At 39.7% G+C, this 17,597-nt stretch overlaps 1 protein-coding gene across 1 annotated transcript in view; it reads right to left on the minus strand.

Annotated features, from left to right (window-relative positions):
* Positions 1-17,597, minus strand: part of LOC142451568 (fatty acyl-CoA reductase 2-like) — a 49,516-nt gene that overhangs the window by 26,113 nt on the left and 5,806 nt on the right. Inside the window, exons 2-7 of the mRNA XM_075553317.1 lie at positions 15,309-15,484; positions 12,632-12,811; positions 4,967-5,144; positions 4,170-4,214; positions 1,103-1,221; positions 256-323 (exon numbers count right to left, since the gene is read on the minus strand). Of these exons, the coding sequence (XP_075409432.1) occupies positions 256-323; positions 1,103-1,221; positions 4,170-4,214; positions 4,967-5,144; positions 12,632-12,811; positions 15,309-15,484 (766 nt within the window). The remainder of the gene's footprint in view (positions 1-255; positions 324-1,102; positions 1,222-4,169; positions 4,215-4,966; positions 5,145-12,631; positions 12,812-15,308; positions 15,485-17,597) is intronic.

A 17,597-nucleotide genomic window follows, 5' to 3' on the forward strand; every position in this document is an offset into this window, starting at 1 on the left:
GATTTTATCATGATTAAGTTTTAGAAATCTCTATAGCAATAGACTCTTTTTTGGGACTGGTTCCTTTCATGGGTGCATCACTGTGCATTCAAGTTGATGATTATCCATACACGGCTTGCAATTCATTTGTCTCTGAACTTTCTTTTCCAATGGACTCTGTTCTATGGCTCCGTTCCATGGCACACTCTGTCTATTCTGTTCCCTTCTATGTAGAGACAGCGGCCATGATGTCACTACCCAGTAATCCACACTTACCCAGTTCTCTCCACTGACAAGGATTGATGGTACCAGATGTGCAGTGATAGATTAACATATTTTTAGGTCTGGAAAGAGAAATTTTAGATAAATATGACAAATGGGAACCTCCTGAAGGAATGACAATGGAAAATAACGCTTAGACAAAGAAGTTCCAATATTTTCCACAACTAATATAATCTATGCATTGCTTCTAACTTTAGATTAATAAGTAAAATGAAAGACTATGAGGAAGTATGTGTGTATGTGTGTAGGAGATGTCAAATAGCTATGATATTTCTGGAGCAAAATGGAGGTAACATGTAGAAGAGAAATCATCTGGATATTTTTATTGGACCAACTCCTAAGTGCAATGAGCACTATTTGACTGGAAAACATTTGCATGTCTGACTTCATGCAGGAAAATTGAATTCTGTTCACATTTACTAACATCCAAGTGCAGAAGCAACTGTCTTTCCCTTTGTACTAAAAATGCGCCCACACTGGTGACCTCAACTCTTGACCTTTATCAGGAACAGAGCTATTGATGAAAATATTATAATTTTTTCACCTTCATTTCTTTGCCTTAAGAGAAAAAGGAAGGAGTATTTTAGATCGATGAACAGAATGAATGCTTCTAGGTTCGTCAAGAATTTTATGGTTAAATTATTTCAAAGGCATATTATTTTATGATCGATATGAAGCGTTCATAAAACAACTCGGTGTACATCTGATGATATCCTTGGAAACGGCATATAGTACTGCAGTGGCCCCCTCTCACGCGGGAGTTCCATGACACAAATGACGCCATGTCTTGAAACTCTCCTTTGTCTCATCAGATCCTAGGAAGGAAGTGTAAGCCTCCCACCTGTGGACTGCAGTGTGCCATCCTGCGGCCAGCGTCAGGTTGACAACGATGTCCACAGGAATGATGTCTGCTACACCGATGGGGTCACCCTTTAAGAATCGAAGTAAGCCTTTCCCTGTCTGCAGAGACAAAACGAGCCTATTATCTATGACAGCGGGTCTTCAATTACATCTGGGGCTAACGTGCATGTAAACACGTTCATACTAATACTTTTAGTAGACGTTCATATCGATTCTAAGCTTATTAGGGCATTGGGACAAATTTGCATGTGCTCGGACTATACAGCCTCCCCTGCCAGGTTCATCGTGAGTGCCAACATTTCCATGCACCCTTCCTTTTCTCAGGCTCCTTTAGGATGGCATCTTACACCTTTATGTAAGGTTCATATAGTTAGTTAATTAACATGAACCCACGATAGGCTTTTATATCTTAAATATTATTTTAAAAATGAATAGTCTCCAGAGAAACCAAGCCCTGGTACATGCTACAACAAAGGTGCATTATGAGCACATTACAAGGAGTGAGGTATATCAATTACAAAACTATAACTATTGTTTGATCACACTTACATGAAATGGCTATAATAGACATGTACAGAGACAAAAGTTGAGCTGTGGTAACTGGGGGAAGGGAAGACAAGGAATAGGGGAGTCATTTAGGAAGCATTGAGTATCTGTATATGATGGAAATGACTGGTGATGGTTACCTGGATGAATGTAATTGGTTCCGTTGAATTATACATGTGAAATGTTGGATTAACTAATGTGTCCTATATATAACATGGGATTGTGGTTTGAGTGAAAACTTACAGAAAAAAATTGGTTACCCCTTCAGCAATTTAGACACAGGTTTTTTTTTTCATGATATTCGTTGCAAACCCCTCAACTTAAGAACATCCTTCCCACTTCCTCCATACGTTCCACTTCCATCCATCCTTCTTTTCTGTCCTGTCCTGCCTTGGGAACTTTGTTTATAGAGAAAGGCTGCCCTTTGGGCCTCGTCTAGCTTATTCTTCTGAGGACCACATTCCTGTGGGTGTCACTGCTCCCTTTATGGGGCCATGGCCATCGTTGGTTGAAAAGTGGTCTCTGGGAGTGGGTTCAGTTCCATGCATGAAGGGTGTCTTGGGGCCAGGGTCTCGGGGTTTCATCAGTCTCCATCAGACTATTACTTGTCTGCTCATGATTTTGATTTCCCTACATTTTTATCTCATTTCCCAGGAACCCCTATTATGATTCAATCAGAGTAGTTGGTGGTGGTAGGTGGGCACCATCCAGTTCTGCTGCTTTCAGGGTAGTTGAGGCTATGCTACAATCATTTACAACAATAAATGATTTAAGATTTTCCAAATTTTTCTTTAAAATGAGTTTACTATTTCTTGTTGGTTTTAAAATCATTTTATTGGGGGCTCGTACAATTCTTAGCAAAATCCATACATACATCCATTGTGTCAAGAACATATGTACATTTGTTGCCATCATCATTCTTAAAAGGAGTTTACAATTTCTTAAATAATTTTGTTTTCTGCTAGTTTTTATTAGCTTAGAAGCAATGATAGACCGGAAAGGTTAAGAAACATTTATTAGGGAAAAATAAAATAAAACTTGATAATTTAACAAAACTTTCTTATTACTTGGGAAAAAAGGGACCATGACTTACTTTTTCAGTATGAGTCAGCAGTCATTCGATCACAGTGAGTTTGGTGTAGTTTTTGGTTTACTTATTTTTCCTCCAGAAACTTATTCACCCCATAAATCACCAATTTGATACATGGTTTGAGAATTAGTCATGGTAATAATTTATCGACTTTATGAAGAACATATATTATTTGTACCCTTCCTAGTTCCAACATTGATTAGCAGTGATCAACATTTTCGTATGTTCCCACATACTAGTTTTTTGTAATTTCCCTTCCTTTGAAAGTAAGAAACCAGTTGGGACATTTTTAGAAAATGGATGCATGATTTATACACAATGTATTAAATTTACACTTGGATCATGTTAAAATAATTACCGGTATGTGCCAAATCACCAAAGTTTTACCAGAATAAACCTTAAAAAATCTGGTGGCAGTAAGGAGCTGTTAGCAAAACTGGAAGGGCATTTTTTGACACAAACCTTCACAAGTCATCATCGACAGTTTTATATTTATTTATTAATTCACGGTGGACCTAGTTCTGAGAACAACACCACAAGGGTCTAAGACACCAGATGCCTAATAGGAATAAACTCATGTAGGCCATTGAATTGCTATTCATTTTCTGAAAAAATGAATTTATGGTTTTGGACCCACGATTCCCTGTCAGCTTTGAAGTACCTCCCTGCACGGAGACCCACGCAAAACATAGCTAACCAAAGGAGAAACAGGCTCCCCTCTCTGAGAAAACTGTTGTTGAAAAAGTGTGGGTTGATGCTTTCTGTTTTAGTTAATTTTTATATTTTAAAAATTTACTGTGCTTAGGATTTTCTCTAGTTAAAAACTAGTTTTTGATGCTAAATACCTAAATATCTACCCATCCACACATACATAAAAGCATTTATACTTCTTTTCAAAATCATTTTATTGGGGCTCGTACAGCTCTTACCACAATCCATCCATCCATCTATTGTGTCAAGTACATTTGTGCATGTACACATCTTAAAATGGAGAATTTAGTAATTTTTTAACTCCCCCCAATCAAATGATTTTAATTTGAAAAATAGATAGAAAATCTTTGAACCCATTGACCTCACTCAGCTGTACGTGGTGATAAGAAGGAAGCACCCCCACCACTGTATGTGGTGATAAGGAGAAAAAAACATTTGCATGCTGCCCCCAAATTGTCCAAAAACAAAACTCCTAAATAATAATTGATGCTATCACAGTACTTAAGTTTTTTCGATAAGGAAATCCTCAAGAAATGAAGTTGCTTCATCTTGCCTTTATTTTCTGTCAGAAAATTAAGATAAGTTGTTTCAGCTGTTAATAAAATAAGCCTAGCGTTTTGTATCAATGACGTCACATTGGCACCATGCATTTTGTTCCTCACTACACGCCCAGGAGCTACTGCCCTATTATTATACATACCTTAATCATAACCCAAGTAAGCCCATTGAGGTTATCAATCCAGCCCTACAAAACAAGAGCAGAGCTTTAAGGATTACGCATGTCAAAAATATTTTAATATCTTGACAACATCTTCAGTGTAATCTTAGTACATTCCAGCAAAGAACACTGACAGCCAAGTCAATTGAACTGTCAAATCCAGCCTTATTTCTCCCCTTTCTTTAATAATCATAAACAAAGACCAATGACAAAGCACTGACTGACTATCTGCTGCATTGACTCATATAAGAATTAAACATTTGCCAACATTTTCCCCTGTATAGGGAGGTATTACTTTCAATAATTTCTAACAGTTTAAAGATACAATAAAGTGCTACTTCTCAGCTGAAAACCATCCATGAAATTTGAGATTTTTCTACCCTGGCAGGTACAATGGGCCTCACAAATATGGCCACCATAGACATTCTGACATCTTTAAGTTACACTGAAAAGCAAAACACACACACACACACACACACACACACACACACCTTTCTCTTATGGGACTCTTGAGACTAGTGTTCATCAAAAAGCTTATTTGAAGAATCCACCCCACCTCGAGGTGAGTCAGTATAATTCCTACATGAGACTCATGCAGGATAAATTCTGAACCACACATGAAATTTGCCCTGATAATATGAGTTTAATTATTGTATTCAGCTCTAGTCCTAAGAAAGATAGCAGCAACAACAACAACAACAACAAAACTTGGGGCCACCAAAGAGTCATTTGCACTCAAAGGACCTTGGTTTGGAAGCAAAGTATGTAAGGGCATTTACCGGGAAAGGCTCTTGCCAAGTTGCTCCCACAATGGAGGGTCTGATGATGGCCCTATTTAGGACCCCACTGGCTTGTTTTACCAGGATCTCTGCTAAGGCCTTCGTGTAGACATAAGTATTGGGACAGTCTCCAATCAGCTTGGGTGTGATATCTTCAATTATAGAGTCATCTAACCACCTAAGGTCAATCAGAGTGAAAATAATTGTAACAACATATGTTAGACCAAAAAGAAACAGACACAGACAATCACACAAAATTTCCATCTTCTAGCTTGAGTTCTGGAATTGGGAGCAGTCACAGGATACCAAGGACAAATATGTACCTGTCTAAAGCATTCATAATGGACTACTTGGTTACCATTGATAATCCAGGCTTACCCATCAAATGCTACCTCTTCCCACAGACAGACAGACAGACAGCTAGATGATAGACTGAGAAGACACAGACAAGCAGATTAATTCAGTAGATACACAATCATTTAAGGATAATATTTATTTTTATTTCTAATGCAATAGGTTCACAAACAAACTCATTGAATATGTTTTCAGTGTCAGTTGGGTGTCCAGTATTATAAGGGTTGTATTGAGGTCGACAGGGACTTGCCTCATGGAGTTCAGGGGCTCTTTTCTCCAAGATGCTTCAGAGGGCAACACTGCTCATTCAGCATTGTTCAGCTAAAGCCTAATGTGACAATCTTGAAGTCTTCTAATTTTAACCTTTAAAAATTCCATTCAATGCATCAACAAATAAAAGCTACTACATTTGGCTGGCTTACCACCCATGTGAGCAAATCTATGAAATGTATTTTCAAGGTCTGTTTAGAGTCTATGCTTATGACTTGGTTATTATTTCCAGAGACATCCACTAAATACTGAAGTGCTCTAAGAGCAACCAGTAGTCTGTCCAGGGGCGTGATCATACTGCTTGTACTTACAAGGAGACCTGCATTAGGAATGATGAGGCAACCATGGCCTCAGCCTAATCAGTTTTTTTTAAAGACATTAGGCCATTTGAATCATCTGAAACTCTATCTAAACTTCTCTAAGTGACAACAAAATTATCCTTAAATAAATTGTTACTATTTCTCTTACCTGGCTCTGGTTAAACTTTTGATTTAGTATGTAAAATTATGTTGCCCTAGTATGCTAGTGATATTTTTTTATAATAGATGCACTTTAGTCATGTATTCCTATTTTATAGGACAGAGCATCATCAGCATCAGCATCATACAATTCTGCTTATGGAAAATTCTAGTGACTCTCTCCTGTCCTCTCATCTCCCATGTCCACGTGCACCACCAAGTGGGGCTGAGTTCATTGGACTACTGTTGAGACCCGATTAGGAGTGAGTGCAGTTACAAAGAGCATGGCGGTTGCTTTGTGCAGGGCAGGACCAGATATGCCACACATCACCTCACTATACATCCTTATGTGGTGCACAAGGGAGAGCCAACCAACGGCAACACAGCCATCTCTGCTGCTGCCTCAGGACAAGTAGAAGATGCAGCCCTGACCATCTCTCATGGATGGAAACAACTGGACTCACCTCAGGGGAATCTTTGGAGAGAAGAGAACTCGGCAGGAGAAGCGGGCAGCCTCCCCTCCCTGGAGCTTTCAAGACCTGCTCAAGCTTTCAAGACCTGTTCAAACACCAATGCGACTGCCATCAGGGTAATTGCAGCTTGTAGCGGTTTCACTACTGAAAATGTGTACAAAGCAGGCAGCCTCAACTCTCTCCCTCAGAACAGTCGGAGACAGCATATGACCAAAATCTCCTGGTATTAACGGAAGAAACCCACCCTGTAATGAAGACACAGAGTAAAAGCAAGGCTTCAGAATTGCCCGAATACTGTTGGAGATATTTTAACAAATGAATGCAATGCAGGAAATATGGAAGACAGCTAACGGGCCAACTGAATGTAGGAGATTCATATTTGTATGCCATCCAAAGAAAGGTGACCCAGCAGAATGCAGAAATTATCAAACAATGTCATAACCCATAGAAGCAAACTTCTACTGAAGATCATTAAAAGCTCTTGCAGCCATACCTCAACAGGGGCTTCCAGAAACTCAAACTGGATTCAGTAGGACTTGGTATAAGAAATCATTTCAGCCAAGAACCATCTTGGCTGAAAGTAAAGAATAGCAGAAAGATGTTTGTCTGTGTTTTATTGACTATCCAAAGGCATTTGACTGTGCAGATCATAAAAAAATCATCACATTGAAAAATATGGGAATTTCAGAACATTTCATTGTGCTCTCGTGGAACCTATACCTAGACTAAAAGGCAGTTGCTTAAACAGAACAAGGGAATACTACGTGGATTGATGTCAGAAAATGTGTGTCAGGCTTGTATCCTTTCACCACGCTTATTCAGCTGGTATGTTGAGCAAATGCTGAGAGAAACCAGATGATGTGAAAATTTCATTTAACTTGAACCCACAATCGTTACCCAAGGAAGCAGCAGCGAAGCAATTAAGAGACCAAAAAAAAAGTGGGGAGGGGGCAGGAGGAAGCAATTAGAGACATATCGCATCAGTCAAATCTACTGCAAAGGAGCTCTTCAAGTGCTGAAAGGCAATTATGTCACTCTGAGGATGAAGGTTTCCCTAATGAAACCCTGTCTTATTGGGAATCTCGTGCGTGGCACAGCTGGGCAATGCGTGAGAAAGACTAACGAAGTGGTGCATTTGAGTTATGATATTAGCAAAGACTACGATGACCTCATCTTCAGGGTTTTCATGGCTGAAATATTTACAGAAGCAGCTTACCAAGACTCTCCCATGAAGCGGCAGGGTGGGTTTGAACTGCTAAGGTTTAGGTTCGCAGTTGATCTATCACAACTGTGTGTGCCTTCCAGCCTCCTCATGAACTATTCTAGAGCATTACAGAAGACCAAAACTTCTAAATTTGTTTATACTGAAACCAACACAAGGAAGCCTACACTTAAATAAATGCAGTGTGAAACAGAAAATTGCAGCCTACTGTCATATGAATATTGAGGGAAATGCACCAAATAAATTAGTTGCACGTAAATTTCATTATCACATTAAGAAATAATGCACCATGGCTGACATTTATAACAGGAATACAAGGTTGTTTCAACATTCATAAATCCTTCTAGACTATACAAGATAAAAAGATGTCTTCTAATGTAAATTACTCCTATACATGCTGAAACAATTGATTGCTGTATGCAATATCTTTTTTACAAAGTAGGTATAAGAACTATGCAAACAAAAATTTAGGGATGTACAGGTGTAATAAGCCCAGAATTCTGCAATAATCAGTGTAAAGGTGTAAAACAAATGCCTATTATATTTAGTGACCCATTGTAACGTAAAATACATAATCTTGCTCCGTGTTGATATTTTATGCATAGCAAATTGGACTATATTAGCAATTTCGAAGAGGAGAGCTTCTCAACACTCTTTCCTCTTTATCCTTTTGAAGTGAAATTAATAGCAACTTAAAGTGCTGGGCTTCACACTATTATATTACACGTCATCTACAAGCGAAGCTACTTCTGCCATGATTATGACGATTGGTTGTGTGTAAACTATCATTTTGGATCTTCAAAAATAATAAAACGGGCTAAAAAAATTCTAGCGTCTGTTGCCTTGATCCCATGAAAAATGGCTGACCTTTAAGATTTGCTTCATTTCAAGACTTAGAAACACAGCTCTTGGTTCCGATGTTTTCCTTTGATGTGGGGGGTAGAACTCGAGCATTGCTTTCCGTAAGCTTCCTCTGCTGGTATTGAATATATGCTAGATGGTCAAATGTCTTCTTGATTTCCACAGAATTAAGAAAGATGGATGAATTCCTCACATTAAAAGCATCTGGTAAATACCAGGCACATAGAAGATATCACAGTTTTATATCCACCTTAATTGGGGATGATGGGAAGAGAGTGTGGGGCAATGCCGATCCTCTCCATCTTTCACATAATATCCCCCCTGAGTCCTCTCATTTGTGGACCAACAGTGGGTGACTATTGTCAGACTATTTCTTTCATACACAAAATATCCATGTGACAAAAACTAGATTTGGAAGAAATCAGACTAAGTTTAGTTAGGGAGTACAGAAAACAAGTTCTAAGAAAATATCAGAACCTACCAATGATTTTGTAATGTATGTTACATGGCTAGCACCTATTGGTGTTCCTGAGGTGAATGCCAGTAGAAAGTGATTAAATGTATTTCTTTTTTTTTAAGATAAAGAGAAATATTTCCTCATTTATTTCTAATTGAATGCATTTTTGTTTGTTTTTAAAGTATAATAGTTATTTTTTGTTTGTTTGCATTTTTAATCATTTTATTGGGGGCTCATACATCTCTTAACACAATCCGTATATACATCAATTGTGTAAAGCACATTTGTACATTCATTGCCCTCATCATTCTCAAAACATTTGCTCTCCACTTACACCCCACGCATCAGCTCCTCATTTTTCCCTCTCCCTCCCCACTCTCCCCTCCCTCATGAACCCTTGATAATTTATACATTATTATTTTTCAAGATTTAATGTATTTCTAAAGATGGAATGCAAAAGAAGTTGCAGTGGTCTGTGGATGATCTATTTCTTTGACTCTGATCCCCACCTGTGCTCTATTAGATTATCTTCTTGGTCCTTGTATTTTGTCTTGTAAACAATGTCAGCGATGATTGCTTGCCTCAATTCTTAGTTTTCATGAGGATAATAACTACAGGGCTATTTGCAACTTCACTCCAGTTACAAAATGTTGCTCTGTGCTGATGAGGAAGATCTGATTCACAGTAACCCTATGTGCAACAGAATAACAAACATAAAAACAACTGCCCAGTCCGAGCCATCTTCACAATCCTTACATTGAAGCCATGGTTGCAGTCCCTTTGTCAATCACTCTTGCTAAGGGTCTTCAACCCGTGCACTGACCCTCTACTTCACCGAGCATAATATCATTTTCCTGATATTTTGTCCAAAGCACTTGAGACGCCAACTCCCCACCCTCACTCCTCAGGAGACTTCTGGCTGCACTGCCTCTAACACAGGTTACCTTTCTCTTCGCCCAGTCAATGATATGTTCCATATTCATAACCAACACCTTAATTCAAAGGCATCAATTCTTCCCTGGTCTTCTTAGTTCATTATCCAGCTTGCACACGCATATAGGGGCAATTGGCAATGCCTCGGTGAGGGTCAGGTGCTCCTCAGTCCTTAAAGAACCATCTTTGATCTTGAACTATTTACATTGGTCCTGGGAATCAGATTTGTCCAATGCAATCTGTCATTTGATTTCCTAACTGCCTCTTCCACAAACATTGATCACGGCTCAAAGTCAAATCAAACTCTTGATAAACTTAAATCTTTTCTCATTCTTCATACATTCCCTGCTGATGATCAATGGGAGCTCTCAGCTATTTCTTCTCATTTTGAGTCTTGCACACCAGCAAAGGAAGCACTCACTAACTCTGCTCGAGCTACCTCATTGAAGGACAGTTGGACTCTGCTCTAACTTACCTGCAAAGAGTAAATCCTAAGCTTCACAGATTTATCTTTCTTTTGTTGCCGGGCACTAGATGGCATTTTGCAGACTACAAAACACTGAAAATGACAGTGTCAATGCTGGACTTGGCTTTGTTTCCTTGGCTTTTTCCTCTGAATGCCCCCAATAACCATACTCACTGCTATCGAGTCAATAATGACACACAGCCACCTGCTGTGGGTTTTCAAGATGGTCATATTTACTGCAGTCAAAAGCCCACTCTTTCTCCTGCAGAGCTGCTCGTGGTTTAAAACAACCGAATTTTATATCGCAGCCCAGTGCCTAAGCACTACCCCACCAGGGCTCAGTCTGTTCCTATCACAATGCATTCTTTCGCAGAAAGGCAGAGCTACACCTGGCCTCCCTTCACCTTTCCCAAAGGGCCACTCAGGGGGCCACTACTGTTGGCTGGAGGCTGCCCTCATTTCCTCTGTTTCCTGTACTCTAACCTCAGGACACACACCACAGTCAGCAGCCCTCAGCAGTTGATCAAGAAACACCTTTTTAACATCTCGGATGAGCTATGTCTTCTGCGGGCTCAATAGCTGCAGAAGTGCGAATTTTTAAGAGGTGCAAGTGTATTGGGAACTTTTAATTCTAATAAAAGGACCTAGGAATTGGAAGACAACAGAAGGGGAGGGGAGGGAACTGATCAGGGAGCATTTATTTTTGGAATACAATGTCCTCCATTTCAAATAAAAGCTGCTGAATGAAATAACATTTAAAGGCACAGAGGAACGAGCATGGAGACCAGGTGTGATCTTCTCTGGCTCCTCAAAGGAAAATGGGACTAATACAAGTACACACTGGCCCAAGGTCTACTATCACAAGGTCAAGGTCCACTATCACAAGATCAAGGTCTGCTACCACAGACGTAGCATAGGTATGCCTTCAGCCTCCATCTTTCTTTACCCTGATATGTGTCAAGTGCACAAGAGTCTCAAGATCTCAGAGAAGTGAGGTAGAAAGAAAGGTTCCATGGACCCATGCTGAAAGGCTTCTCCGGGAATGTGAGACCGCACCCTCCTCTAAACAATTTCCACAGTGATGGTCACAGAAGGTACCAATTCTGATAAGCCAAAGTCTCGTTCTAGATAGTTTATTTCAAATGGACATGCACTATTACTACCTGATAAGTTCACTGTGAAGCAATTAATTTTCTGTGCTGTAATACTTGGTATATGATCAGACCTATAGACAAAACACACACACAACCATGGTGAACATGATAAAATTGAGAAGAGTGAAGCAACAGAGAGAACACGATCTTTTTCTAAGATGAGGGCCGTATCATTAGGACAAAGTGGTTCCTGCTTTCGTTGGAAAAAATATGTTAGGTTTATAGGTCAAGAGATGGACACCTTCTGTACAGTTAGCTGTTCTTTACTAATGACCGTTGGACTATCTTCTAATAAATATGCCTTTCCCTTGCAATTAGGAACTGAGTTTCAGCAGTTTAGATCCACCAATGGCTTTGAGAGGAAAGATGAGGCTTACAGCTCCCCCCAAAATGTATAGCCTTAGGAACCCAAAGGGCCCTTTCTATCCTGTCCTATAGAGTCACTGTGAATCATAGTTGACTCCTATTCTGATTCCTAATGGGCACTCTGCCTCAGAATGGACCTGGTGGCGATAAACGCTTTAGATAGCTGCATTCATCATCACAACTATACAATGGCCACTATTATTACCCCCATTTTATAGATGAAGAAACAGAGGCTCAGAGAGGTCAAGCAGTTTTGTCAAGGTGATATCTACAAGTAGTGGAGCCATAAGTTAAATCCTATCTGATTCCCAAACCATGTTCGGAACTGCTAGATTGTATGGCCGTTCTTTACTAGCAATGATGAGCTTATCAGTAAATAGGAAACCATGGTTGTAGCTAGTATTCCAAATACTTTAAGCAATTCAAAGTGGTTGAATCTTTTTAATAGGAATTTTCTAGTCCCGTCTTCTCCATGTTTTGACAGCTTACCAGAAGCTTCCATTTGAGGATGAAGGAAATAGAGGGGCAGGGTAGTTCGTGTTAGCATGTTTTCAAACCATCCTATGTCAAGCATATCCCACTTTACCAGTTCGTTCATGCATACCTACAAAGAATCCACAGTATGCCCACCCCCTTGGTTCCCCAACTTACTCCAACGAGTCAATGATTTGTTTGGGCTGCACAGGGCATGGATAGACCACTTCATCAATGTGCTTCAGGATACAATTTGAATAAGCAGTAGATATATGGACGAAGGCTTCTAGCTTTTCCATTTGACTGGCCATAGTTAAGAGCTGTTGGGTGGCAACCACGTTAATTTGCGTGGCTTTTCTAGAGAGGAATAAGCAGAAGGAAATGCAATGAGACCATTCAGCAGCTTGTCCCGCTCTAATCACGGCAACTCGAATGCTAGCTTACCTACCAGCGGTTTTGGCGGCTGTCTCTAAGGGCCAGGGTTAAAAGCATGAGTCATGGCTGCAGTCATGAGGGACTTGGGATTTGCTATTTGTTGATGGCATATTATATGTGCATATATCTATTCACTTTACTTAGAGATCACTTGGAAAATTATCTGGGGAGAAAATGTCATAGTCTTCTGAATTTATAAAGGACTTCTATAAGCAGTCATTAAAAGAATGATAACATAAAAATCAGGTTTCTAACTCAAGATCTTGGAAATATAAACAAATTAAAGGGAAGACAGCAATGTGATTTACTACTGAATAGACCCAGATCAGACACGACAATTGAGATTAAAATGCTGATCACATTTTAGTGAGTAGAATACAAGTCTATGTGAACACAATGCTAGATGACAATGAATTACTAAATGCATGGCTTATCCACTATCAGTAATTCTATTAATCTAATTTTCACTCTAAAGGAGAAAAACTATATGGTCAGCTATATATATTTGGAAAAGCTATGTAATGACATGGAATATTTGTTCCCATTTTAAAGACCAATCACTATTGTCAAAAATCTCAAGCATTGTAAAAGACAGATGGTTGAGATGTTGACTATTCCAATAAGTCTTGAAAGTAACCAGAAAGAGAATATTTCAGTGCATCAATAGGCAAAGAAAATGAAGCATTTTAATAAAGAAAATATTTTCAATAGGCATTTAAAATGGTCAATTTTTCTAATCATTCAACAACAACAAGAAAAAAAACTGTGATACTATGTTGAAAAAGAAACTGTTTATAACCTGGACACACCAAGTACCTAGTATTTTTTTTGGATTTACTCAAAGGTGAGTAAACAAATGTGTAAAAATAACTATGTACAAGGATTGTAAGAGTAAAAATGTATAGCATCCTATATAACCATTCAAATAGAACTGATAGACAGTCTTACAACTTACATGTACCATGTGGTCTTTATAAACTGTGACAGAATATTTATTGACAATGAGATTTGTAAGGTAGTTGAGAGGCAATAGAGACCAAATCAGTCGAATTAGAGCAAACAGGTTTTATTGGGGAGAAACACCCAGCCTGGGCGAGGTCCCACTGTCCACAGTTCCTGGGTTGAGGGCGTCGCACTCCAGACTACAGGGGTGGTATTTATATTGCTGGGGAACATGTGACTGGGCTACCTTGAGACCATATAAGGTAAGTAGTCAGGGATTGGGAGATCAGGTTTGTCTGGGTTTCTGGAATGTAAGGTGTCTTCCTGGTTCCGGGTGTATTTGTGCCAGGTGCAAAGTGGTGGGCCGAGAACAAAGCGGACACTGAGCCAAACGGGCCTTGAACAAAACCGGCCTGGAGCAAAATGGACCATGAGCAAAAGAAAGAAAAAAAAAACTTTCAAAACTGCATTACATAACCAGCTCTGGTCAGCTCCGCAGGTGGGTGTGGGAGATTCGAGACCACTTGCTGCTAGTTGTTTCAGCCAGCTCTGGTCAGCTCTGCACGGGTGGGGGAGATTCAAGGTCACTTGCTGCTAGAGCCTGGCCTGATATTGATCCGGCCATACAAGATTATCTAGAAATAAAATTGTACCAGCAGGAAAACATGGTTCTTTTTGATATGATGCCATGTTAATTGAACCTTCCTGGGGACTTAAAATTTTTGTGTAAAAATCCATTCTCTTTGAATTCAATTTTTCCAAAATCATTTTATTGGGAGCTAAAACAGATATCATATAATTCCACAGTTCAACCACATGAAGCAGCATTGTACAATTGCTACCACCATCAGTTTGAAAACACTCTCTTCCTTCTAGAACTCCTGGATATCAGATGCCTTCACCCCATTTTCCCACCGAACCCCCCAAGAACCCTTATTCAACTTGTTGTTTCTATGGATTCATTAATCCTGGGCTTCATGTACGGAAAAGCAGAAAAACATATAACAAAAGTTCAGGAGGGCTAGATGACAAAATAGATCTAAGATAACCCCCCCCCCCCAGGAAACACACACAAAACAGAAAATGTTGAAAGTCAAAGTAAGTCCAATGTGCATCAGAGGCAGATCACGTGACAAGGTTTTAACAGTTCAAGTCAGGTTGATCACTTTGATCTCCTGCCATCATCTCTCCAGTACTCTCTGTTTGGGTTTTGAGGCCCCCTCTCATATCTATATTTTTAGGGGAGAAATGTCCAAATGAATGTTCTCTATAATGTTTAATGGTCATCTCTAGATGGTGGGATTTTAGAGAAAGTCTACTTTCTTCTTCATATATTTTTGCCACCAGGAGTGTATCCTCATTTTACAGAAACCATTAAAAACAAAACCAAAAACCACCAGCACCATACCACCCCCACCCCCCCCACATATGTGTGCACACGTTTGCATGCAGGCCATGGCAAAGGCATGGGCTGTACCTCAGATGTGCATCAAAGTGCACGGTGGCTGCACAGTGGAAGATAATGTTCGTAGAAGATAAAAGCTCCCGCATGTCCTCCTTGCTAATGGCTAAGTCATTCTGGTTGAGGTCAGCAGAAATAGCCTTGACCTTCTCATGCACTTCGGGGCACACTTCTTTGACTTTTTCAAAGAGCTGAAAAACAAATATAGATCAGTCCCTAGGGAGACCAGCATCATGTCGTTCTTTGCAATGGTCTCAAAATCTGGTTTTCATTGTATTCAGAATACCCAAAGGAGGCATCTACTCAGTAGCTGTCAGCTTTATTTCTTGCAACTCAAGCATGTTGAGAATAAACGCAGCTCCTCCCTGCCTGATTCCTACTTGACAGTGAGCTTCGACAGTCAGGACGTCCTCCACTGCGTACCTTTCCTCAGGAGCAGCAAGCCATTATCCACATCCTCCTGGGGACCTTTTTGTATTGCTACCGGCTGATGTTTCAATTCTTGGTTGAGAACCAACTGTGTTCAGTGCTAAAGCACTAGACTTCACACCATCTTTGCAAATTACCAGCCTTTACAAACAGGTCTCATGAGCTCCAGTGCTAAACCACTTGGTGAACTGGCTCAGGATAACAAGCGCACAGACTACTTGAAAAATTACATAGTAATCAAATCTGTAAGAGGTGAAGCAAACTGAAAAAAATTAAGCAACCCCATTCTAATCTAAAGGGAATTTATTGGCTAGTAAGAAGGTGACATGAGCTCATACATTTTCATGGGATGTTAATTGCTTGTTTGTTTTTTATATTCTCATTTATAAAGAAAAAAGGGAAGAACACTGGAAGTCTAAGCATTCATTACAACGTCTGAAATAGAGCATATTCTTTACGTCCCCAAACACAGAAATTCTTAGATTAGACTGGTATTTTCCATTTTCTCTGAACAAAAGAATTATGATAAAATGACCTCAGTTTCAAATTACTGTAATGAAATGGAGTTTTACTCTCTGATCGTCACAGTGTGTTCGAAGAGAAGACAAGATAAGTCCAGCTGAACGTGTGGGAAGTGATCTCCAGCGCTCTGTCACTGAGCGAATTCTGATTCATAACGATGCTATAGGACCGACTAGAACTTCACAAGGCACGGTTAAACATAGTCACTCTTTATGGGAGCAGACTCTCATGCTTCTCCCGCAGAGCAGAAGGTCACTTCCAACTGCTGACCTTTCAATTAGCAGCTGATTGCTTAATCTACTGCACTCCTTGGGAACTTCTATTTAAGAAAAATTAGTCTATGATCTTACATTTTAATATAGTAGCACAGATAGACTCCCTAGACAAGAGCATGTTCACCTCTTCTTGAGTCTCTCCTGATGAAGCATCTACTCCAGAATTTTTTTTAATGGAGTAACGAGAAATTGTTCTCAGAAAGCCAGAGAAATCATATCTTATTTGTCCCAGGCAAGAACATGTTCAGAACCATTCTGGAATTCAGTGAAGGTGCGTGAAGAAAGGACTTAAGTCCACATATTGGCCTGGCAAGGGCACGCACTTCTGCCCCTGATTTACCACTTTGCTGCAATGTCAGGCCGGCTTTCTCAGAAGTGGGTGGGGTTGAGCAATTGGGTGAGGCGCAATTACAATTCTGAAAATGATTCAGAAGCTAGGTCACCTCTCAGTGCTCTCTTTGGCATCTTGAGTTGACAAGGTTGAATAGACAGCCGCTCAAAAGCCAGGACATCTCCAGAGCAGCTCTTGTGATCTCATAATCATCAGCATGCTAAATAGTTCATTGCACATTTAATGCCTTCCCTTTAGTTTATAACAATTGTGTAAATAGGGCACATTTGGGGTAATTTTACTTAAAATGTAAATGATTGTCACTCTTCTAAAAAGTAATATAATATGTAGAGGGTTATATAATGAGCCTGCATGGTAAGTTATACTGGCTGGAAATTTATTTGGGGTTCAATGGAATCTTAGATTTGACCTGTAGTGACTTTGGCGAACTGGAAGGCCAGAAGGGCAATGACTTCAGTCTCCACTCTCAGCAATAGGATTCCTCACGGATTATGGAAGCTACCATATGTAAATTTTCTTTGGCGTTTGAATGTTTTGTCCTTTTGAAAGTTAGAGGACACTGTATGATATTTTCAGACACCTGAGCAATACTAGAGTCCCCCAAATCACCACATTTTCACTACATTCAGAGTGTAGGTCTAACCTATATTCTATTTACAGATGTATGTGATAGAGGGTATCATGCAGGTGCACACACACATAGTGCAGTTAAATGAAGTCTGAAGC

Source organism: Tenrec ecaudatus, chromosome 6 (genome assembly GCF_050624435.1).
Source record: "Tenrec ecaudatus isolate mTenEca1 chromosome 6, mTenEca1.hap1, whole genome shotgun sequence".
Classification (NCBI taxonomy): Eukaryota; Metazoa; Chordata; class Mammalia; order Afrosoricida; family Tenrecidae; genus Tenrec; species Tenrec ecaudatus.